The 24,167-nt window shown below is 38.1% G+C and overlaps 1 protein-coding gene across 1 annotated transcript in view; it reads left to right on the forward strand.

The window, feature by feature from the left end:
* The window catches only part of PPA2 (inorganic pyrophosphatase 2), a 34,926-nt gene extending 11,802 nt beyond the window's left edge, over positions 1 to 23,124 (forward strand). Inside the window, exons 4-12 of the mRNA XM_079306772.1 lie at positions 91 to 144; positions 2,585 to 2,704; positions 5,060 to 5,146; positions 6,418 to 6,544; positions 14,267 to 14,394; positions 16,154 to 16,239; positions 17,246 to 17,315; positions 21,860 to 21,899; positions 22,939 to 23,124. Coding sequence (XP_079162898.1) covers positions 91 to 144; positions 2,585 to 2,704; positions 5,060 to 5,146; positions 6,418 to 6,544; positions 14,267 to 14,394; positions 16,154 to 16,239; positions 17,246 to 17,315; positions 21,860 to 21,899; positions 22,939 to 22,967 — 741 coding nt within the window. The 3' untranslated portion in view covers positions 22,968 to 23,124. The remainder of the gene's footprint in view (positions 1 to 90; positions 145 to 2,584; positions 2,705 to 5,059; positions 5,147 to 6,417; positions 6,545 to 14,266; positions 14,395 to 16,153; positions 16,240 to 17,245; positions 17,316 to 21,859; positions 21,900 to 22,938) is intronic.
* Positions 23,125 to 24,167: the final 1,043 nt, after the last annotated feature.

Here is a 24,167-nt window from a genome sequence, read left to right on the forward strand (position 1 = left end):
ATGTTGCTGCTGAATGCACAGGAGAGAAATTGTGTTACTGTAAAATACTAATTGCCAAGTGGAATTTATTTTCACTATTTTTTTGTTTAGGTCCTATTTAATATGATTGTGGAAGTGCCTCGTTGGACAAATGCAAAAATGGAGGTAATTAAAGAATTAAAAAAAAATAATTAAAGTTAATTAAAGAAAAATACCTTGATTATTTAGATATTTGAGGAAGTTATGAGAAGGGCGTGGCTTCCAGTAGACAGAGTTCAATCACAGTTTGTATTGCTCTTTGCACATTACAGCTGGTTAAAAAATTGGTTTGAAGTGCTGCATACGCTTTCCTTGCAATTATAAGAAGTGTTGAGCTTCTAATTATTTTCTTGGTGGAAACAGGAAAAGCAGGTGGGCACTATTTCTTGACAGCCCTCTGATTTCAGAATGCATATCTGCAGCAGAGTCCTGGAGTACTGACTTCTAGGATGTTTTCCAGCATTTAGACTAACTCTTGCTTGCTTATGGAGCATTCCACTTAGATGATTTAATTCATTATTTCTGCTGTATAGTGTGCTAGACCAGATCCCGACAAATGGAGTTGCAACTAAAAGAGCATTTCCTTATGACCAAAAAAAAATATTTGGGGACTTCACTGATTGAAAGTATAAACTCCTGCAGGGAGATAGATGTTTTACAAGCAGTAAAATCATCTGTAGTGTTTGTGAAATGACAGATCTCACCAGGATATGTCCAGAACATTTGTATTCATTTTGGGGATGCTTCCCAGATGCTTTTAAGGAAGCTTGTGGTTGAGGTGTTAACTCTTTTAATAATTGAAAATAATACCAAAGAACCTCCTTAGCCTGTTATTTGAGAATTTTTTCTCTTTTCCCTGATGATAGAACTGTTTGCCATCGCAGCTGTCACTTTTCAAGCAGAGTAATCTCAGATATTTTCCCTTTATTTTAAGCTCATGATTTATTGTGGCAGCTGAGCCTCTTTTGCAGAGGGATCCCTTTGACAATGCTACTTAAACTCTGCTTAAAGCTCGGGTTGCTCTCCTTCTGCTTCTTTCAGCACATTATGTCAAGGGTAGAAAAGTTTGTTCTGTTATGTTTAGAAATAATTTATTTTAGATTTCTTGGGTTTGTTGGAAGAGGCTAGATGTAGTTCCCTAACACTTAAATTTTAATATCCTCAAAATTTTCTGTATCAATTGTTAAGACAGTCATCTTGCCTTGCCACTGTGTCCCACCAGTGCTTCCATCCAGACCATGGTAAGCTTTAATACCTGCTATTAGCAGATTTTGTCTGCTGATCTCTCCTCACATGTAGTGGAGACTGCAGGATATTAAGCCTTGCATTAGGATGAATATTACCCACTGTTACATTTCCTCCAATACTCATTGCCTTGTCATTTTTCTGTGCTTCTTCCCTTACTACTCTCAGTTGCTCCTCTTTGTCCAGTTTCCATGAACAAAAAGCATTGCTGAGCTCCCCTTCTATCTGTGTCCCAGGTGGCATATTTGAGCTCCTCACTGTAAGGTTATTACCAGAAGCAGGTGGAATCCAGTGTGAAGCCAGAAATGTGTGAACCTTCATCTTAGCTTTTTCAGGAGGGTTTACTTTTGGAATGAGTATATACTGTTGACAGGTTGTTTTGGTTCAAAAAGGTGGAGTTCCTTTGGTGTGGCTTTGGTGACAGTGCTTCAGGTAAAGGACAGGGATATAAAATGAGTATGGACTGAGGGCTGTGTGCTTTTGCAGGGAAGTCTTGCACCACTTGAGAGTAATCACTTGAGCCTGTAACAAATGTTTTGCCACTTCGATTGATGTTTGTAAGCAGGTGCCAAGCTAATGGGTTGGACTGTGCTGTGGGTTGTCAAAAGGTGGTTACAGTGTGAATTAGCTGTGGTGGGTAACTCAGACAGTGGCTATATGTATGTGGTTTGTGTATGGGCTTTTAGGGGGAATGTCACTGTTAAATTGTAGTGCAGCTCTTCTGTCAGTGCTTTTTTAGGAATAAGAATGCCCTCTTCAAATGGTAGCTTAACTTGTTCCAGATCTGCATTAAGTTGGCATTTGGTGACTGTGAGGAGCTTGTGTTTGTGAAAATGCATTTTTGTATTGAGAGGTGATGGAAAGAAGGGATGTTTGCAATTGGAGAGTGAGGAACAAAGGGCAGGAACATGAAGCATTTCCTCTGTGGCTGTCAATGGCCCTGTTGTTAGAAGATGTGCCACCATTTGCATGTCTGTTGAACTTATACTATAAAGTGCAAGAGCTTCTGACTTAAGTTACTTTCAATTTTTATGTTTGACCGTTGCAGTCTCCTTAGAAATTTATTACTTTCTCTTCCAGATTCATTTTTTTTCTTGCATACTTTACAACATTATTTAATACCTTAATAAGCTGCTTTTTGAATATGACCCTTGAGATTCAGAGTGAGGCTATCATATTTTTAATAATCCTCAAACCACAAGCATGTGCTGCCAGATGGGTCTTTCTCACTGGCCGGATATGGAATGAATTGCTTTCCATTTTAACATTCTCCTTCTCTCTCCCTCTCCCCACCCCCCGCCCTTTTTCACGATCTGCTTAGATTGCCACTGAGGAGCCGTTGAATCCCATTAAACATGATATAAAGAAAGGCAAGCTTCGATATGTGGCAAATATCTTTCCTCACAAGGGTTATATATGGAATTATGGTGCCCTCCCACAGGTAACATTTTTGTTGTAATGGTGAAAGTTTTCTGTCTTCTGTGTAAATTGCCTTGTAAATCTTGGATACTGCCTGAATGCAAATCAGCTGCAAGAGGGGTGATTCTCTTTGATACATTTGTAAATTAGGCTTTTTTTATGCTGAACTTTATTGTATTCATAAATTCTGATCAGAATTTGGGTGTGGAAGTAAATATGAGCTGTGTTTTCAGGAATGAGTTAAATGATCAAGAAATCTCAAATCTTTAGTCTGTGTCTCTGTGCTGTAGTGACAGTGTTAAACTATCATGGTCTGTCATTCAAGAATACATTGTCAAGTAGATATATTCTGCTTAAATAAGGCATTTCTTTAAAAACTCATTTAGGATTTTCATGTATTGCGACTTAATTTTTAATTGGGATTTCTTAGTATCTTTAGCAAAGAGGAACACAAGGGCTGTTCTTTTTTAGATTAAACCTCAACTGCCTTCCTTAACTTTTCTCTGAACTCTGAGACTTTACTGATTGTGACACATTCAAAGCTTTGAGCCTTGAAAAAGCCCAACTAATGGCTGAAATTTTGAGCATAAAAAAGTCTTAAATTTTTTTCATTTCTGTGAACAACACATTAGACTTCAGTTAGTACTGAAGAGCATGATGGAGCTTGAAAAGCATAATTTATTTTCTTTGCACTTAACTGTATAAGCAATAAAAGTTGAGTCCCAAAAATCTGCTTATGTGTTTGATCCCTGGAGAGGAGATACTAGGCAGGTGCTCAAATACAGAAGTTCATGTCCGGTCAGCAGTGTCAGTAGACAAGGTTTCCAAGTAGATTTAGTTGGAAACCAGCAATTCCATTTAAAGTTTTGAAATTCATATGTTCCTTAGTGTAAAGCCAGAATTATTTGAAAATGTGAATATTTTCCTGAAAAAAGTGCATTATTTTGGACTTAGGATACTTTCCTCAGCAGAAATGTTTGGCATCCCTTGCTGCTTGGTGAGCTGGGGAGGACTGAACATAATTGTCATTTTTTGATTTTTACTATATTAGACTATTTTCTGTCATAGCAGAAGTTGCTGTGCTGTCCAGAGAACAATACTGTTCCTGCCTTCTAACCTAGAGGTGAAGAGGTGTGACTGGGCAGAAGAGAAGTACTGGTATAATGCAGCCCTAAATAAAAAGCACTTTGGAAGGATGAGAGGACACAGCCTTAAGCTGTGCCAGGAGAAGTTTAAGCTAGACATTAGAAAAAAAATTTTCCAGGAAGACTAGTTGGGTGTTGGAATGGGCTGTCCAGGGAGATGGTGGAGTCACTGTCCCTGGAGGTGTTAAAAAAAAATTGACATGGGACTTGGTGCCAAGATTTAGTTAATGAGGTGGTGTTAGATCACAGTTTGGACTTGATGATCTCCAAGGTCTTCTCCATCCAATCTAGTTGGTTCTGTGAAGAGTACTGGAAAAATAAATACTGAGTTAAAATTCTGTCTTGATTTCACTTCAGCAGTTTTTTGGTAATGATTCTGCTACCTAAACACCTAAGCATATACATTTTACCATTTTGCCTTCCAGTATCAGTCAAGTTCTCAAGAGCAAGGTTGTGATGGAGTTACGATCACGGACAGTAGAAACTAGTAATGTACTTCCTTGGAGAAGAAAGTTTTCTATAATCTTTTCAACAATACTTAGTTGAACTCACAATTCTTAACAGAAGAGCTTCTCAACTGTAGAATGAGTTACTCATTATTCAGCAGTAAAAGTAACAAGTACTTGTGTAGTAATTAAGTTAGCATAACTTGGCTAGGATTCCTTGCTTGTGCAGTGCTCAGAGCAGAGGTTAAAATTTGCCTCTTTGGTCTTAAACTCTTAGCTGTCCTTTGGAATGTGCATGTCTTAAAAGGCTCAGAAATATTTCCTACCTAAATATAAAATCTTTAAAAAGCTTACTGGATGTTGACACATCTCTGTGTAGGAGTGTGGTTAGCTCAAAGCTTAGATGTTTTAGAAAACAGCTTATGTTAATATCATATAACAAAAAATGTAATTATGAGATGTCCTAGCTTGATCCCACTATCACTAGTAACTAGAAAAATCCATATTCAGAGTCCTCTGATGCCTTAATCACTGCAATTGGGTAAAGTGTATCTGTTGAGTCATTGACACATGAAAAATACGTCCTCAATAATCCTCATGTCTCTTGTCCTGAGTTACTCAGTGTCAGTCCACTGGCTGTTTGTTTTTTCTCTTCCCATTGAGCAAATGTGTTCTCAGAAAACTGAGGTTTTTACTGTTGGTTTTGCTAATCTTTGTAATTTAGTGGTAAGATGAGTTATAAATGCAGTTTAGCTGGTAACTGATAGTTCTCTTTTCCCCTGGCAGACATGGGAAGATCCAAACCATAAAGATAACGTTACCGGATGTTGCGGAGATAATGATCCTATTGACGTTTGTGAAATAGGTTCAAAGGTTTGTATTTATCAGGATTAATTTAATTTATCAAGGTTAACTTAGTAGTTTGGTAGCAACTTTTGGAAGAGAAGGTCAGATGGAAAGCAAGAAAAAAAGTGTTAATAATGTTAGAGACTGACAAAAGTATCAATAGAGAATCTGAGGAGAGAATAGGTAAGGAAATGGTAGATTTTTTAAAAGGAAGGCGGAAAGTAGCATTTGGAAGTCTTTGTACTGGTTAAATGGAAAATAAAAGAACAACATCCTGAAGTTGTGTAGCTAGACAGTAAGTTTTGGGTGAAGGAGGTTAAGGTTAAGATTTTTGGGGAAGGAAAAGATTTATTTCTTTTTTTCCCTGTTAGCAGTATTGGAGCTAGGAATAGGTTGCTGAAAGATGAGAAAATATGACAGCATCATGCACATTAGAATTACAAAATCAGACCCACAAAGGAAGTACATTTGAGTTTACTCATGGGTGAAAACAGAAGTAGATCCTCTTTTCTAGAGAATACAGGAACCTGCTGCAGTGTTGGAGTTATGAGTTATGGAGTGGATGGATGAAAAAGAGGTGCAGCAAACAACATTAGTAGGTATAAAGGAAAGGTTAAGCTCACTGAAAGTAAATTCTGCATACCTAGAGGTGGCAAAGAATGGAGCAATGCTGTGTATCAAAAAATGGAGTTATGAAATGGAGGAGTTGGAAAGGGGGATCTCTTAGGTTATTTAGGTAAGGGGAAATTTAATTGGTGACCTCAGTGAAAGTGGCTTTATTTGGGGTAAGAAACGAAAGATTAATTTCTATTGATCCAGAAAAAATATTAGCTGGTATGGAGAAGATTCCAGAGAATTGTTGTGTTGGTATTTCTGGGGAAGTGCTGTCTGTTTATACATGTATACTGGAGTCCAGAGGAAGGAATAGCAAGACAGTAATTAGGACCCTGAGTTCAGAACGTAGAGAGTCAAGGGACAGGAAGGAGTTAAAAAATGATTGTGAGATAATTCTGACTTGCAGTTTGGAGGAAATAGCAAGAAAGTGTGGGAGAACTAGGGTAAAAGGGGAAGGAAAAAAATTATTTAAATAGTTCTGGCAGGAGAGTTGAGGATTGGAGAATAGTAATGGTGGGAGAAAGGCTTGAAATACTAAAGAGATGTGTACTGGGTTTGCAGATCTATCTTACAATTCTGTTACAGCCTGCTGGTCAGAAATGTAAAGCTGTTATTTTTTTAATGTAAAAGAGAAATCCTATGTGTTGTTTTCCAAATCTTTGTGGCATTACATTCTGTTTCAGGTTCGTTCTTCTGGTGAGATTGTTCAGGTGAAGGTCTTGGGGGTTTTAGCTCTTGTTGATGAAGGAGAGACAGATTGGAAGATAATTGCCATCAGTGCGGATGACCCAGAAGCTCAGAAAATCCATGGCAAGTATTTTCGTCTTTCTTAATGCAGTGATGTCAGAAACTTGCACAGCAGAATGGTACCTGAGTTTAAGCACCCCAGGATAAGAAGAGGCAGACAGTGGAAAGGCAAGGCTTTCCATTTTTTGTTGTTGTTTAGGTGCCTCCTTCAAGGAGGGCACACTTTCATACTAAACTTCTAAAATGGTTCGCTTGGACTTGCAAGAGGACATCATACAGAAAGTTTTTTGACTTCTGAAACACAGCTGCCTTAGAAAGTTACCTCACAGGCTTATGTCCTGAGTAACAGTGCATATTTGCCCACTCTATGTTATGTAGCACACCATTGTTTTCGCTTTTGGAAGTGTTTGTTGCTTTTATACTTGCAGGCATTGTGTTGCATTCTGAAAAGTCATTTCCAATGTCTTGCCACTTTTAAGAGGATTGCTTCCAGTGTTTGTTGCTTAGTATGAACTATTAGGTTTCACCTTTTAGCTTGAAAATTTGCAAAGTAAGCTGCCAATGCAGCTTACCCTAATCAGCCTTGATGATATCTAGCTGTGCAGGGGGATATATCATGCTCAAACTTGTCCTTCCTGTGATCGATCTTCTGGTATCCAAATTAAATTTGAATGAAGTGTGTTCACGTGAGTAGCATATGATGTGTAATTTTGATATGCTAAAACTGCAGGAAGTTAAGTTTTTATAACATGGGTAGAGTGCAGTTTTTCTATGGGTAAATGGAGGTTTGCTTCCTCAAATGGAATATTACTGGGAATTATGAGACTTGAGTGAGGAGGTTTGTCTAAAAGTGGTTGTTAGGAGACCAAAAGCCATCTGTGCCATCAGGTATGTACCATAAGAGCCCGCCCTTCAGTGGTAAAGGGGACCAAGGTGCAGAGTGGCCTTTCTGTAGGAATAGAGCAATCCAGTAGCTTTTTGAGGAAGTACATTTCTCAGCCACTGAGGTTTTTCCATGGTTTCTGAATGTAAAGTGTATCACTAGAGTAGTCCTTCATTCTCAGTTTTCTTGCAGGTTATTTTCACATGGAGAATACTTGACTTGTGGGGAAAGAAGGGGAGAAGAGGAGATGAGGAAAAGGAAACTCTTGGGTTGGTGCTGATTAAAATCATTGGGCCGATGAATTACTGCATAGTGTTTATGACTCTTTAACTACTGTGACAGTTAGAGATTAAGAAGTTCAGCTTAAGGAAAGAGTAAGTAATAGTTTGCTATTAATGTCAGTATCAATTTAAACCACTCTGTAATGTGCAGCAAAATGCAATATAAATGTCAGTAGTTAAAAGTGAATAGCACTTCATTTCTAGACACTGTTCTGCTTAAAAACTTACCTTTTCTCCCTCGCAGTTTCTGAGAGAATGTGGTCAGAAAAATGGATGAGAGAATTCAGGAGTCCATTAAGCAGGCGCAAAACTGTGGCAGTTTATCCCAATATTATTTATTATTTGGGGTTAACTGTATTTAAAAGTGCTCTCTTTTTTTGATTGGTTTTGGGTTTTTTTTCCCCCCAGTTAATGACTGATTTATATCAGCTCTGTTACAGCTTTAGTTTATTTGGGAGGGGAGGAGTAAGAGCTTTTAGTCTTAAAAAAGATGAAAAATAAGCGGGAGGAATGGGCAAACCATTGCCTGTAGTTGACTCCTATGTGCATCCTTTCTTATCAGGGAATATGTGCAAAACTTTAAGAAGAGAAGTGTCCTGAGATTCAGAGAAGTATGGAAATATTTATCCAGTTTAATATGATTTCCCTTTGGGATTGGAGTTGCAGCCCAAGATTTACAAAAGAAAGAAAAGGGGAAGAAAAAAAAGCCCCCATCTGGTTTCAGAAAACATGACTGGCTTGCAGTGTTTAACAGCAATCATTCTTCTGTCTGAAAACAAATCTGTCAGAGCAGGCAGTACAATATGTCCTTTTATACTTGTTTTTCCCCCTTCCCAAAGTTGTTAATTATTTCAGCATAAAAGGATGGCAGCTATGGATAAACTGGTCTCTCCCTCCCTAATTGATGTGCTGCTGTGTTACGGAGGTGGCCTCCTGGGGAAGATGAGGCTAAGTGTTGCCTTCTAATCCTGTCCAGTCACTTCTGCATCATTTGTTAAACATTTCCAATTGCATTGAGAATCATCACATTTGCTTTCAGCTCAGTACGTGCAGAGCCCCCAGTGAACATTTGGAAAGGATAATTCCAAGACACCAGAGTGGTGATTACTTGCAAACCCCATCGTAAGCTCACACCATGTGTTAACTCCTCTTGCTTCTTTAAGCACACCCCAGGTACCTGGGATGTTCTCCTTCTGGAATTGTGATCGTTCTCATAAGTGCAATTGATTTTTCTGAGACTTCACAGAACTCAGAACTGAGAAATCACAGCTTCTGATTGTTTATTCGTAGCACTCCACTGGACTGTGTCATGTAGGCATTTATTGATAAATACTGGTTTAAATTGGAAACCCTGGCTAGAACTCTCTCTTTCACACAGGGCAGTGAGAAGCTCTTGTTTACAGTGACAATTTCCAGGAATGATAGGCAATGCTTAACACCTGTTTAAGTGGGAACTGTGTCATCAGTAGGAATAGCCGTCCTAGTGTCTTTTTGGACTGACTTTGTAAGGTATCTCTTTGAAATAATAGCGCTTAATTCTGGTGGGCATGGGGGCAGTCTCTCACCAAATACAAACAGACATCTGTGAGAGAAAGTTGTTTTAGACTTTGACTAGACATCTTCAGATTTATCTATTTCATTTAGATCTGTCTTTGTGGCTGTTGTGTTTCTGCTCGGGCAGTTGCTAGGCAGATGGCCATTAGTGGGCCAGTGGAGCAACTTTAGACCAAGCAACTCAGAGAAAAGACCTAAAAGATTCTTGCAGACTGAAACACTAAATCTCGGTGGTGAAATAGGCCTGATTGCTTTCTTTCTGTTGTTGATTTGTTGTTGTTGTTTGTTTTATTTTGTTTTGTAAAATATCCAGGAGGAGAAGTAATTTTTTGGAGAAGAAAGGTCTAGAATAGTTTGGATTGAATTCAGTATATTGGAGTTCACTTGTGTATCTGATGCTTTTCTGGTTTGGGGTCAGAAGGGATGAGTGATAATTCTGTGCTGTGATTTGGTCTAAGTGTATATGGCATCTTCATATTGGACAAGAGGTTTTAAAAATCACTGGCAGTTGAAGCTGGAATTGTGTTTGAAGAAGTGTATGAAGTCTGACTTTCAAATAGTCATCTTGCCCTCCTTCAGCAAATTGGGCTAGTCATGTATACTGGATGGCATTTTGGAGGTGATTTATTGGCCTGGAATCTTAGCAGCCATTTTTGCTGCCATTGCTCCCTGGAAAGATGCCAGCATCTATTCAACAGCCGCTGGTGATGTCTGCTGGCTTTATTGTGCTGCCCTTTGATGGCACTGGTGTAGTTAAGTGTGCTGCCTTGCCATGCTGCTTGTACAATATGCATCTCAAGATAGTGTTTAGTGATCAAATCCTAAATGGCAAAACTAAGGCATACTGTATATTTTGTACCATAAATTGTTACAGACCTTTGCATGTGAGTGTATTTGTTCACAGAGAAGCAGCAGAGGCCCAGAAGACCTTTGTTGTGGATTTGTGTAAGCACTCAGTATAAAGAAATTAATTTGCTCTACCAAGGCTCCCCTCCTACCCTTGCACAAGATACACTAAATGCCTTTATATGGAATGTAGCTGCTGCTTCCTGTAAATGTTTATAAGATGTTATTAAAAACATATGTCCTCGCTTCCCACAGACCTTGTTTAGAAAGCCTGCTGCAAACATGTTGTTGTAGCTTTGCTTGGAAGAAACAGCATCTGTTGTACTAAAAATGGTAGTTTTGTACAAATGCTTTTGTTGCTCTCTTCTGTAAAGCCAATTAGAATTGGGATCTGCATTCACATTGGCTCACTCCTCAATAGACAGCTAGCAGCAGGTTCTTGGTGCCAGCCTCTAGGGATTTTCCTTATGGACACTGAACTGCAACCCTTGATGTGATCCGCTGTCTCATTTTAACCCTTGGCACTTAACTTTGTGCCCAGAAAAATGAGACCTGTGGTTGTATGCAGGCAGTAGAGAGAAATTCCCACTTGGAACCCCGTGGGGACATGCTGATAACACACCTGCAGGAGCCTGACCTGCTCTGCCACTTGGAGCAAGGTCTGCTGGCAGAGGTGAAACTGCTTTGGGCTATGTTCATGTTTGCTGCTCCTAAGTCTGCCCCTTCTAACATCAGTATGAATACATAGCTCTAAGGGAAGATAAGCAGTCAAGGTCAAAAAAGAGTATCTTAACTGTCTGCTGCAGAAAAAACACCTAAGTTGTTTGCTTTTTAAAAAATCATAATAATTTGAATAAATTGAAGATAGATATTAGTGTAGTAAATGATTGTATTGTTTATTGTGATTTTTTTTTTTTAACCTTTCTTTGCTTACTTTTTTGTTTTCTGAATGTGTTTTTTCTCCTTTCCTCCCTGATATCCCAAAGAAGCAGTTTAGATTTCAGTGGAAGACAAACTCTTTCATGTTTTTCTATGGTAACTTTTAATGAACTGAAGAGGTGGCTATTGAGTGAGTGATGCAAGAGCTGCTGTTTTCCTTGTGTTTTGTATTACATGCTGACTCCACAGCAACGGCATTGATACTTTTTTGGGGTTTGTTTTGTTGCATTGTTGCACTTTTTTCTTCTGCTTCCCATCAACTTGCATTATAATACAGATATTCTGGAGTTTTTGTTTTTTTTTTAAATCAAGCTTTCAGATTTCATTTCATGTTCAGTAGCTGTTCTTCATAGTAAAGAAAAATGAAGTGAAGCATAGGGATGAAGGAGAATAACTTGCAAGGAGCCAGGAAATAAAAGCAACCAATATCCCCCTTCTTAAGTCCTGAAAACCAGAATATACAACATCCATATAATGTTAAGGAGGGATTGTTACTTTTTGTTACATTTTGCTTAGGTAAGGGATTTTCCAGTAGAGAGAGTGTGAAATTCAGGGAGATGATTCTATCCGTGAAGATAGAATCTCTATGAAAGGAGATAATGAAGGTCTGTCCCAAAGCCTAATATTTGAGTCCTTCAAATAAGTATAAATAAAACTTATAAATAAGGGACAACAGATGGAGAAAAGTACCAGGTGCCAGTTAATAGAATGTAAAGAACTTTCGATGAGCAATTTTTGGGGGAGTGGGACACAAATAACCAAGTAGGAGGAGTGGAGAAGCAGAGTTAGGAGAGACATTTGCTGGAACAGGAACCAGAAAAAAAGAGTAACAGTGTGAGAAAGTATGCTTGTATTTAAGCAGTGTCTGGAGACGAAGGTCTGGAGTTTGTCCACTGCTGGGAGCCAAGTCAATTGCTGCAGCAGCCTGGTTTGTTTACAGACTGGAGGAGATAACTATCTCTTCAACAAGTGTTAGATATTGTGAATTCAAACCTCACAAGAGGAGAAGATGACAACGGCTGAAGTTGGAGGAGGGATGTTCTCTTGCTTGGAGAGACCAGAATAATATATTGGAGTCCTGAAACTGATTTGAATTGGAGCTTCAGTTTTATTAGTGCCCAAGCATTCTGCCTCCAACCGAGATCCCACCCTCTTTTAAATCATTCCTTCTTGGTTGGTCTCGCCCACCCATCCTAGTGAAAAGCTTCTTGTGCTCTTAAATACTTATTTTAACCAGAAGACCTGCCTCTACCACAGCCTTATGTGCCCTTGCTTTTTTCTGGGATTCTGCCAGTGAAATTCCCTGATCTCCTACAGGCAGATGGCCAGCAGCCAAGTTCAAAATGTGTTTTACTCTGAGCCCATAAACACGTAGCCCCGTTAAGTGTGTGTAAAGCAAAAATTTACATGGGGTTCTTCAAGGTTTTATTCTTTGGGTAGTGGTAATGCAGTGGAATTTGAGAGTGGCATCTATGACATGTCTGTTAACACTCGGCATGTCTTCTCACGTAGGTGTGGCCTCCCAGTTCAGTCTGTATGTCATCTCTCATGGAGGTCTACTGAGAATTGAATAGTCTGTAGCACAAGACCTTTTCTCTTACTGTTCTCTTCAGAAATACTTTAATGTCATTGTTCAGGTTCACAGTGAAACTTTAAAAGACATTTAGGCACTTAAAGATGGAAAGCACATGACTAGGTATCAATTCCATGGAGTAGGCAATCAAGACTGATTTTATAGGAGTGGATAGGAGAGTATTTTAGCAAAAATCACAGCCAGTCAGATGTCTCAAGTGAGGCAAATCTATGGGAGAAGATAATGAAGTAACCAGGCAGTATTGAGAGAGAGCAAGAAGGAATGAGGAAGTGAGACATAATTGAGTGACTTGCAAAACACTAGAGGAGAGTAATGCCATGGAAGGTAGCCTGAGCAGAGTGAGGTTGTAAAATAGTTGGTGGACTATCAACTACTACTACTAGTAAAAACTGGTAGTAAAAAGTCAGCTCCCATTTCCATCAGAAATGACTGTGGAAAGGAAGCAGATTATACCAGTTACAAAGTATCTGGCTTCTGGGATGGACAAAATCTTTTATTACATCAAAGTAATTAGGAAAGTGCTGAAAGCTTTTCGATGTAAACATGTTGCCAGGGAGTTAATTTGTTAAGGTGTTGATAGGACCACTCCATTGCAAGTGGCAGAAGTGGTGGTAGTCTCAAAGGACAGCCTGTTAAAATTTGATATGCATGGCTATAACATTGACTGAGGAGGTGGCTGGAGACAAATGACATGTCCCTCTGTGATCCATGTGACAAAAAGCTTGCTTTATTGTTCTGCACCCTCCTTAAATAGAGGGTTTGAATTTCCCAGGCATACACATGTGATTGGTTACATTCCCAGTCACTCATTTCCTTGGCCAATGATACATCTGCACTTAGGAATCAATGGATTGGCTGGGACTCTACCTGCCAATCTCCAGGATGGTTGAGTTTTAGGTTACAGCTTTTACACCTGTTGCAGTGTGACACACAGCAGGTATGGGGTGTAAGATCAAGAACTGCATCGTTGATATGGCAGTGTAATCTTCAAGCACAATTACTGTGTTTCATCTCTCTGTACACACCATGGCAGTGTTCATCTCTGCCCCACAAGGGTGTCCCACAAATGTGAGACATTCCTCTTTGTGTCCTATCACATCTTTGTCCATCAGGATTGTAGAGGCAGAATTGTTTATCACTTTGATTATGCAGATGCCACAAGGTTATCAGTCAAATTAGTTTAGAGCTCCTGGCACGTCTCTGTCATGTCTTGAAGAGGATGAATTTGGAACTAATGTGAGCAAAAGAGTGCCTTTTAGTATAATGTTAACAAGTCAAGCCTGTATATTGCTTAGAGGTGCTGGTTTAAAGATCCATGTGTTGAAATGTGTTTTTATAGCTATTCTTCCATTATCAAAAATAGTCCCTGCAGTTGCTGGAGGAAAAAATTACCTCAGTGAATAATCTAAGTATTGTAAGAGCTGCCTACTGAGATAAATATGGAGTTTTCTTCTCCTGTCACAAATATGGTCCTTTTATTCGTTGTACCCTTGGGTCTTAATTAATGAAGGGCAGGAGTGGACTGGTTTACCTGCCTAGTGTAGTTGTGAAATCATAAGGTAGCAATTAATGTAATAAAGTGAAAAGTGTTCAGTGAAATCAAATTGCAGATTCTTTAGGAAAACTTTAAAAAATTAATGCTCTTCCTTTTTTTTTTTTTTTTTTCTCCCCCTCTTTTTAACCTACAGATATCGATGATGTCAAGAAGTACAAACCAGGTTATCTTGAGGCAACAATTGACTGGTTCCAATTATATAAAGTCCCTGATGGTAAACCAGAAAATCACTTTGCTTTTAATGGAGAGTTTAAAAACAAGGTGAAGATAATGCAAAATTAAAAATGCATCATTCTGTCATGTGGACTCTATAATACATCCTAGAATTTTTGGAATTGTAAAGGAAACTAGTGAATTACGAATTAATGAAAATAATTTTGGTGGAGGGACTTTTGGGTACGATTTGTTAGGCTAGGATTAAATAACGTTTGCTGCATTCCATTTTGTTCAGAGAAAGTGCATTGGTCATTAAAGAAAGTCTGAAAAAAAAAGGTGAGATTTACACATGTATCTGTGTGTTTGCAGGTGTTTTTCAAAGCATTACTCTGTGTCAGAGTAATGAATAGATTGTCTTTTCAAGTGGGGCTTTTTTTTTAGTCCTGTAGGTGAATTTTTCTAGCTTTTTTTTAAGGGTATGCAGTTTAAGACAATGGGTTACAGATTTTTTTTTATATTTGGTATTTGCTCAAGTCATACTTTTTCTGGTAAATCTCTATAAAAAGATTTGAAGTGTTTGGCTTGAAAAAATTATTTTCCTTTATTTCTTTTTTTAAAGGAAAAAATGAATGGCTTTTAAAACTACTTAAGGTAAAAATGGCCAGTGTTTGACAGGAATAGACCTTGTTGAAGGAAATATTGGAATTTTTCCAGAGAAATTTGATGTAATTTGAGTAAAATTGCTTTGCAACTTGTGTATTGCACACTATGTGTAGATTATTCTCGGCAAAGAATCACAGGTTTCTCATGAATTATGTCATGTCCAAGTTCAGCCTTGCAGGGTGCTATCAATGTTACATAATGCCTTCTAACCAGCACAGGCAACTTTATATATTTTCTGGTTAAAGAAATGCCCTGACTCCACTCTGCACTAAAACTGCCTTTTAAATCAATCAGCTGTGGAGTTGCAAGGATTGATAACCTGATCTCTCCCCTGTTCTCCTGGAAACAGCTCTTAGAAGTTTTCCTGCACTGTAGAGTGAGAGCAGACAGTGTATCCCTGTCAGGCCATTTGGGTTCAGCCTGGAGGCACTAAATGCCCTGAGATAGCTGGTTGGAGCACTTGAATAATTCTCAAGCATTTCTAGAGACCCAGGATGTGGTGAGTTGGCTGTGGTTGTGCTCCAACAGCTCTGGTGAAGTTCACAGTGTTCCAGTGGCACTTTTCCAAGTCACTTCTTGTTAACAAATGTGGAAATTCAATTGGCAGCTTTTAGCAAGTCTTGTAGTCATCATCTGGACACTAAGGGCTTATTTTACTTTAATATTTGGAAGCTTTTTCACCCCAGCCCCACCCCCAATATTACTTTTGTTTCAAATAAGCAGAAACTCTTAAGCAGCTGACATGTTCTGTTTTTGCAAATGCTCTAAGTATATGATTGGGCATTAATGAAGTAAATGCAAATTATGCCTCTAGAGGGGAAACCCAGACTCTGACCTGCATGTGTAAAGGTGGAGTCATAGCTCACACACTTGATCCCATTTAGAGCCTGGTACAATTTTCTACATCAGTAGGGATCTCCTTAGCATCTAGTGCTGATATCATTTCTTTCATGTAGCATTTGTGTTTGTGGCTGCAGACTGAGGGGAAGTCCTGAATGTGTTGCCAGTATATTTGACAAATAGTGAAGTTTGTTTCTTTACATAAAAAGGGTGTTATATTGTCCAGGAATTTAATGAGCCCTCAAAGAAAGTGCCTTAAAATAACATGTGAAGTAGTATGTTTTAATAAATCAGTTCTGTGGCTAATTCTTTTCTGTTTAATAACATGCTAACTTACAAAACTTTCCTTGTTGTAAACTAGGATTTTGCTGTGGAAATTATTAAATCTACCCATGAACACTGGAAATCATTGCTTCATAAAAAAGCTGATGGAGGTGCTATAAAGTGGTATGTATCCAGTCACATCTTTTGCTCTTCATATTGTGCTATACTGGTGCTATTCTGCAGGTTGTAGCCATCCATTAACTGCTTAGATTTTTTAAAATTTGAGATAACAGAAATGTTCATGGATTTGATAATTAATTGATAATAAAGCATGATTGACTAGTTGTACCTTGGCACTTATTTACTGGTAAGTGGTTCCAGAAATATATTGATTACATAGATGTGACTTTCATTACTTCAGCTTTTGAGAAATGGCCCCAGAGTGTTCAGAATTGTTTTGGGAGAATTTTGATCTTCTTGTCACTGTTCGTTCTGTTACTTTGGGAAATTGAGGTTTGCACAGTTTATTCTCTAGGATAGTAAACACTCACAACCAAACTAATTTTCAGTGTGAAAGGATATAGATTTGTAGGGAAACATTTCTGCCAAGGATGTGGTCCCAGAGTTTGTCTGGAAATACTACAGATATCTGATGCTTTATGTAGGATTATGTAGGAGAATTTTGGCCTGTTTTTCCTTCTTGTTAGATACTGCAGGTGGGTTGCTGAAGTAACCTGCTGTTACTTCCATGATCTGCCTCTGAATCTGGCCATCCTGCAGGGCACAAGAGATGACGACGTGTACTCACATTTCTCTGCCTGCTATCTAGGTGTTCCTCAGCTCCCTCAGGAAGTGCCAGTTTAATTCTATTGACTTCTTGGGGGGATTTAGCTTCTTGGCTTTGATCCTCTGCACTGTACCCAAGCTAGCAGCCAGAAGCACTAAGCATGAGCACTGCTTGCTTTAATACAGAATACACAGCTTAGACAGCTCCTCAGACTCGAAAGAAACAACACCCTTCCACACACCTGGTCCTTCCAACATTATTTTGTGGTTTTCACTTCTTCATTCCTTCCAGATCCACATTTCTGAGCTCTATATGCGATGATGGTTTTTTTCCATAAGTACTTCATTGTGTGTAGCTCTTTTCTACTGATGGATAAAGCATGTTTTTAATTTTGTTTCCCAGCACGAATGTTCTGGTGAGTGGCAGCCCATTTTGTTGCAGTGAGGAGGATGCCCGATCAATTGTGCAGTCAGTAAGGATATTTACTTCTTTTCCACCTCATGTTTTATTTTAATGATTAATTGGAAAAGACTCTTCAGAGCTTCAAAACTGAAATAAAGCAGCTAAATTGAAGTTGGTCCTTCCTTAAGCAAAAATTTAAGTAAAAGGAGGAGCAGAAAGGTTGGGGGGAAATATAAGCATTGTGATACAAACCTTTCATTGCAATGGTCCAGTTGTGCTTTTTGGAAGGTTCATTACTGTTCTGGTGGAGTTTTTGGCTTTTGATTTTTTTCCTTCTGCAATGTTGTTTCTTCTGATCCTGAATAGCAAGATGGACTGCTATTTGTATCTAGCCTGCTGTCTTCTCTGTCTCCCCTGTTGCCATGAGTTACCACCCAGTGTTAGAACTCCTTGACTAGCTGACTGTAGTCCCTAATCACTGAACAGTTCCTTTGTTTGTCTACTTGCATAATTAAATGCAGTGCTTTCAGAGAGGGAATGCTTCTTTGAATGCTTCTTAAAGAATGCCTGTCATATTCTGAAAATTAACATAAAATTAAAACACGCAGGTTTCCTGTTCAGGCAAGAAAAATATCCTGCAGGTTTGATGTTTTCATGTGCAGATGTTAGTGGAGGAAATTTTTTTTCATTCTAGAATACACTGGTTTGGATGCCAGAAATTAAGCAAGGTTACCAGAAATTACATGGAGAAATGTTCCCCCAAGTATTACTTTTTCTTTTCTAACATAATTTGTGATTGAGCATGTGCTCATGACCACATGAGGTATTTTGCGTGTATGCATGGCTGCCAGGGCACCAGTGTTTTGCCTCAATGGTAGCAGTATGCAGTAATTATGCAAGTTCAGTTGTCAAAGGACATGCCATCCACTGTCTGTGCAGTTAACATTCCAACAGCATTTCTAGTGGAATGTGTTTTCCTGGATGCTGTTTTGTCACAAGCAAATAGGACCATCATCTGCAAAGAAATGTTGGTTTAAGTCATAAAGATGTGTCAGACCAAACTTTTTCCTGTTCAAATACCTTGCTTTCAGCACTTTTTTAAAAGTATCTCTGTGTTGCATTTGTGAATGTTGATTAATGGGACTGTAAATTTTAAATGAAAGAAAAACTCATTTTGGAATTCAAATATGTTTCTAGACATGTCAGTCATAGCTATAAGCAAGTATTTACCTCCTCTGTACTTTCAAATTTACAATAACTTTATAAGTCATTAATTGCAACTGAAGTTTCATGTCCACATGTATTTGAATGGTGACAGATGTGTAAAGGAGTATTTCTTTTTGCACCCTCTGCTCTTGTACTTTGAGACATGCAAGGTAAATAATTATTAAATTAGCAGTATGCCTTATTTTGCTTCTTAATAACAAATCTTTTTTTTTTTTCCCATGGTTTTTGGAGAGGGGAGGAAGTTAGTAAAATCAGTTCATAAAATAGATAACTTGTATCAAACTTTAATGCCTTTTTTATTTGACATCTTCCCTTTTTATCAAATAGTATCACTTCCTGCCTTTTTTTGTGTCTCACATTCTTTTAAGTGGTAGTGTTTTTGTGAAGTTGTTTCTACATACTCTTTCCATGATTCTGTTTCAGTTCAGTCTAAGTATTTAGACTTAGACTAAGTATTTGAATTACATCTCTGTAGGGTGCTGCCTCTTGGTGCTTTCCAGACAGGGAAAATATGCAATAGTCTATTATAAATAGTGTTCAGGCAGCGAGCATTTGCTGATCTGCAATAACTAAAAAAAGTTAAATGGCCTTGAAATAGGAATCATGGACAGTTGAACTCTAAATATCAGCAGGGAGGTTGACTTGCACATTTTAAGTGGGTGTCTTTTTGTTTCGTACACTACACTGCATGCTTTGGTTGTCAGACATTCATCTCTTTCACACTGGAGTGAAAGTACGTGAGCATTGGCTGCAGAATTTTAATGGCTGTGGTGATTTCAAATGAAAGCTGCCTGGGTTTGCAGAGGGTTTTGTTTGGGGTTTTGTTGTTTTTTAAAATTTAAACTAAAAGCAGATACATTTTCTTCTGATTTATATTGATCTATTAGGTCCTGGATAAAACAAAATAATAAAAGCTGAAGCAGAGATCTTGCATGCAAGTACAGTGAGAAACATATTTCAGCTACTGCTAAATTTCTGAGCTATTTCTGCAGTGAAAGCTGCTTCCCTACAATTCTTTATCCAGCATCAGATTTCACTTGCAGTATTTTTGAGCAAGTGATTATTGCCTTAAATCACATATATTGAGTTCTCAAAAAAACCCAGAACAAAACAGAAAAACCCCAAAGAAGACACCAGAAGCCAAAAGGCAACACTCACTATTGGTATAGAGCAGTTTTCGTGGTGAGCAAGAGAACTGTAACAGAACCAAATGGAAAACATTCAAATTCTTACCAAATACTTACCAAGTGTGCTCTAATCAGAATTTCCTATAGAGTTTGATTGGGAGGTTCCCAAGGTAGTCCAGTTGTTTTCAGAATTATTTGACCTTTTGTTACTTTACAGATGAGGAACTAGAATGGCTTGTCTGGGTTGGGGAATTACCATTCCACTGAGTGAGTTTCTAGATGCTTGGCACGTGTACTGCCATCCGTATTGGGGGCAAACTAAGAATGATTCCACAGCAGGTGAATTGCCATGACCAGTCAATTCCAAAGAGATAGAAGATAATTTGTGCACATAAGAGCACATACTGAATATTTAAACCAGCCAAAATTACACCAGATCCTTGCAACTACAAATCTAGATGAATTTTAACACTACATAGTAAAAATTTCCAGTGTTCTCTAGTCTCTGAAAGTTGTTTCATCTGTGTCTCAGCTCCAATGTAAGTATATGTTGCACACTAAACCCAGGAGGAATAGAGCTTTGTAGATGAATGTGTTAGTGCTAAGAAACACTGTTTATTTCAGGCTTTTAAGTGCTGCCATCTGTAAAACTGACCAGAGCCGCCAAGCCTTTGTTTAATATTAGTCCTAAGAATTGCTTGCTCTGTGAAGAAGCTGCTGAGGACTTTGCAAGTTGGAAAATCTCCAAGACAATCTATATATAGTTAGTAGAGCAGTGTTTCTCAGACTTATCACATAATTCTTTCCTTATAATACTGGAAAGTGAACTAGGAAAGCTTTGCTAGATGATGTCTTTTTTAATAAAATACAAAACAGTGGTTTACAGGGAAAAATATTTGACTTTTTCTGATAATTTAAAAAATCTCCAAGGAAATTTGAATCTGTATATTTATTGATGTGTTTTGAATAATTCAGATCTAAGCAGGAAAGTTTGTTGACTGCCTTTCTCCCCACATACTTTCTGTGAGGACATTTCCATTTGGCATTTAGTAAAGGTAGAATTTTCTGTGCAGTGACCAGTTGTGAAGCAAAAGGTTGGTGGGATTGTTAGTTTGGGGTTTGTTTTTATTAATTAACTTGTTTATTTGGTTTTTAAGTGATGTTCCAGATGAAAGTGTTGTGTAGTGAAGAGATTCCTGGTTCAGTGGGATGAGATGGTGGGAAAGTACTGAGTCTTTATCTCAAGCTTTTTGAGCAGTTCTCCCAGAAGTGGCAGGCACCTGCTTATAAATGGTGACCTCCAGTTCTCCCTGCCTTATGAGATAAAGCTTGGGTTTTGCTGGAGAGGGGATATTCTGGTGATATGACCTGGGTTATGTTTATCATACTAGTACCTCCTTTCAGACCAGTCACATAACCCCCCTGTGCAGGTAATTATCCTGGATGAAGTGGGAAGAAGACTCCTGCTTCTTCCTTCCCTTCTCATGGGCTTGATTCTGCTCTTCAGTGTTAAGAGCCCTGTGCCTGCTCAGATGCAGGAAGGCTTTGACACACCAGTGCAGCTCAGCTGGAGTGCTGCTGTCCTAAGGAAGGGCAGTGGAAAGTTGTTACATCTTCATCATGAGGCAGGGTGATTCCAGATGTGTTAAAAGTGTCTTTAATTTTGTCCTTTAAGTTACAGGACAAGACAGGCTGTGCACTCCTATGATTGAATAGTGGCGTATCCAGCTTTAAAATGCCAGACTTGAATTTTGAAACAAATAGTCAGTTTCCACTGAACTGAACTATTCTATGAACTATTGTAAAAGAGTATCATCACACATTTATTTTGTTTGCATGTATTTAAAGTAAATTGTATGTGTATGTATATATTCACATGCATACCTGACAGTGAAACATGTACAGTAACTAGAAAGGCATTTTTACTTTTTAGATGTACACAACAAATCCTGTTATTCTCAAATATGATACAGTCATCAAAAATCCCCTTTGCATTACGTAAGGTGTTAATCCATCACTCATTGTTCATGTGCTTGTTTGTCATTTATGAGCAACAAAGAAATTTGTACGGTGGGGGTGAGAAATCTGTAAGATAGACTGTTGTCCTGTGAGGGCAACAGATAATTCTGGATTATTAATATTTATTGACTTGAGTATTAAAATACCTTTGAATTTGAGTACTCTCTCTGAAACCTTAAGTAAATACTGAGATGTTGGTTTGGGGTTTTTTTTTCTTACCTTCTTTTTCCCTCTTTTTTAGGCACCAGTGTTTATGAATGGAGATTCTGTTTCCCCAGAAGGTACCTTTTTTCTCAGACATCATATGACTTAATTGCTGGCTTTAAAAATTGACATGAAAACTTTTGTTGCAAAAAGGCAGTTTTGTGTATATGAAAATTATAAGTTATATCCTGTCATATGGTATTGCTTGTCTCCTGTTAAGTAGAACATGAACAGAAATTCATGGATGCTTTGTGGGAGATTACTTTTGAGTGAAAGTGTAGTCCACATAAAAAGATAAAAAGACAAAATTTTTCTCTTAGTGATCATGCAAGGCAAATGCATGACATTTATCCTTTTTAAAGGAGATAGGTTGCTTTGCTTTAGTTTTTGTCATTCCTCACAGTAGCTAACTAATCAAATAAACAGCTCCTTTTCCTAAAATTGACATAACTATGCATACTTTTTGGAGTGTAAGTTCTAAAGACAGAATTTTATCTTTTCACTATTATGACTGTTTTTCATGTTAACAGAACATGTGTTTTTCTTTCAGAAATAATAATGCATCCTACATTTTCAGTTTTAACTACTTAAAAAAAATTTTTTTTCTACTGGCAGGAACTATAGAGAAGACATACGTGCTTTTTGAGATGGAGGGAGTTACAGAAATACTAAGTTAAACTTAGTCACGAGCCAAATGCCAAATTGTTGGAGAAGCAACATCTGTGTAATCCATGTCATGGGAAAGCAAGTTGCATTCCATTTGCCTTTATATGGCATGCCAATAAATAGCATTTATTTACTAAAGTGTTAGATCTCAGACCTCTGACAGACAACTGAACATCATCTGCCTGATCTATGGGGTTTTCCAGGGATGGTCACAACAGTGTTGCAACTTGTTGCAGGATTGGTATAGCAGAACTGTTAGAATGAACAGATATTATTTTGAGGCCATGTTTTCCACAGGGTGGGGTATAGAACTAACACAGCAGTATTGCTGTGGGAGGGTAGATAGCTGAAAAGGCAGCATGTTTTTCAAGTGCTTGTGTGTGACTTTGTGTAGAACTAATGTCACTCTTATAATTTTTTGTTTGGTTTTTTTTTGGTTTGTTTTTTTAGTTGATTCCTGGTACTTTTTTCCCAAGTGATCATCAAGATCTTCTGAAGGTGCATCATCAAATCTTAAAAATCATCCCTTTCTTTGAAGATAGGAAAAAGCACTGATTGTTGTACTCCTGTTGAAACAACTTTTTAATTTGTATAAACCTTCTCTAATGTAAATAAACTCTGCCATTATAAAATGAATGTTTCCTTTCTATGTCTGAGTAGGGTGGAGCAGAGGGAAGAGGAGGGGCTTGCTTGCTTGTTTGTTTCTGAATCTCAGAACTGCTCTTATCCACTCATGAAGTGTACCAAATGAGATGAGAGATAAATTGTCTTCAACCCTGTTCTCCAGATTTTGGAATAATTGAGCCATTGGGTGTTAATTTCTGTCTCAGAGCTTTTCTGGCCCCCTGACTGTAATCTGTTTGAAGTCAGCAGTAATCTTTATGTAAGAGCCTTAGGAGTTTACCATGTTCTTTGATAAATGACTGTTTCCTGAGTTGCATTCACTTTTGTGACCAGTTGTCTCTGCACACTTGATAGTTAGGAACCAAGTATGCTTGCTTAAAAAAAAATACAACATTCCTCCAAGATTAATTCAACTAGGAAGGACTAATGCCATAACAATTGAAGTAAGGAAGCACGTGTGCTCTCTGTTCTACATCCTGTTTTGATAACTTGTGTTTCATCACACAGGAAGGATTTTCCTTATGGAAAGCTTCCATTTTTAGAACTGTGTATGCTTTTGAGAATTATTTGTTCAATGAGACAAGATTAATAAAATGTACAGAACTGAGCTTTGTGCTTTCATGGTACAAATATCTACCATTTTTTTTCCTACTGCAGGATTATGTCTGGCCTGTCTATACCACAGTGTTCATTAAAGACAAAAAAGGTAGCTATTAAGTAGAAAGAGAGGAAATGATAATATAGACAGACAGCTTTATCCAGCTTGTTACTGAGACCAGAGATGAGCATTGTCTGCTTTGTCCCATGACGGAAACAGAAGGTTAGTGCTGCTGACAGACAGTGGAAATGGAAGACAAAGAACTGCAAAAGTTAGGCTGTGGCTTCCCAGTGAGGATTAACTTTTCCTTACAAAGAGTAAGTTTTTAGTAAGAAATGTTTCACCTTTGGGAATGCTCCTTTGATTTTAGGATACAACTTCCTGTCTTTAGACTCCTCTAGTGTATTGTTTAGTGTACAAGCACCAGTCACTCTGGAGATTTCAGTCTGGCCCTCAG

The sequence above is a fragment of the Erithacus rubecula genome, assembly GCF_903797595.1.
Source record: "Erithacus rubecula genome assembly, chromosome: 5".
NCBI classification, from domain to species: domain Eukaryota; kingdom Metazoa; phylum Chordata; class Aves; order Passeriformes; family Muscicapidae; genus Erithacus; species Erithacus rubecula.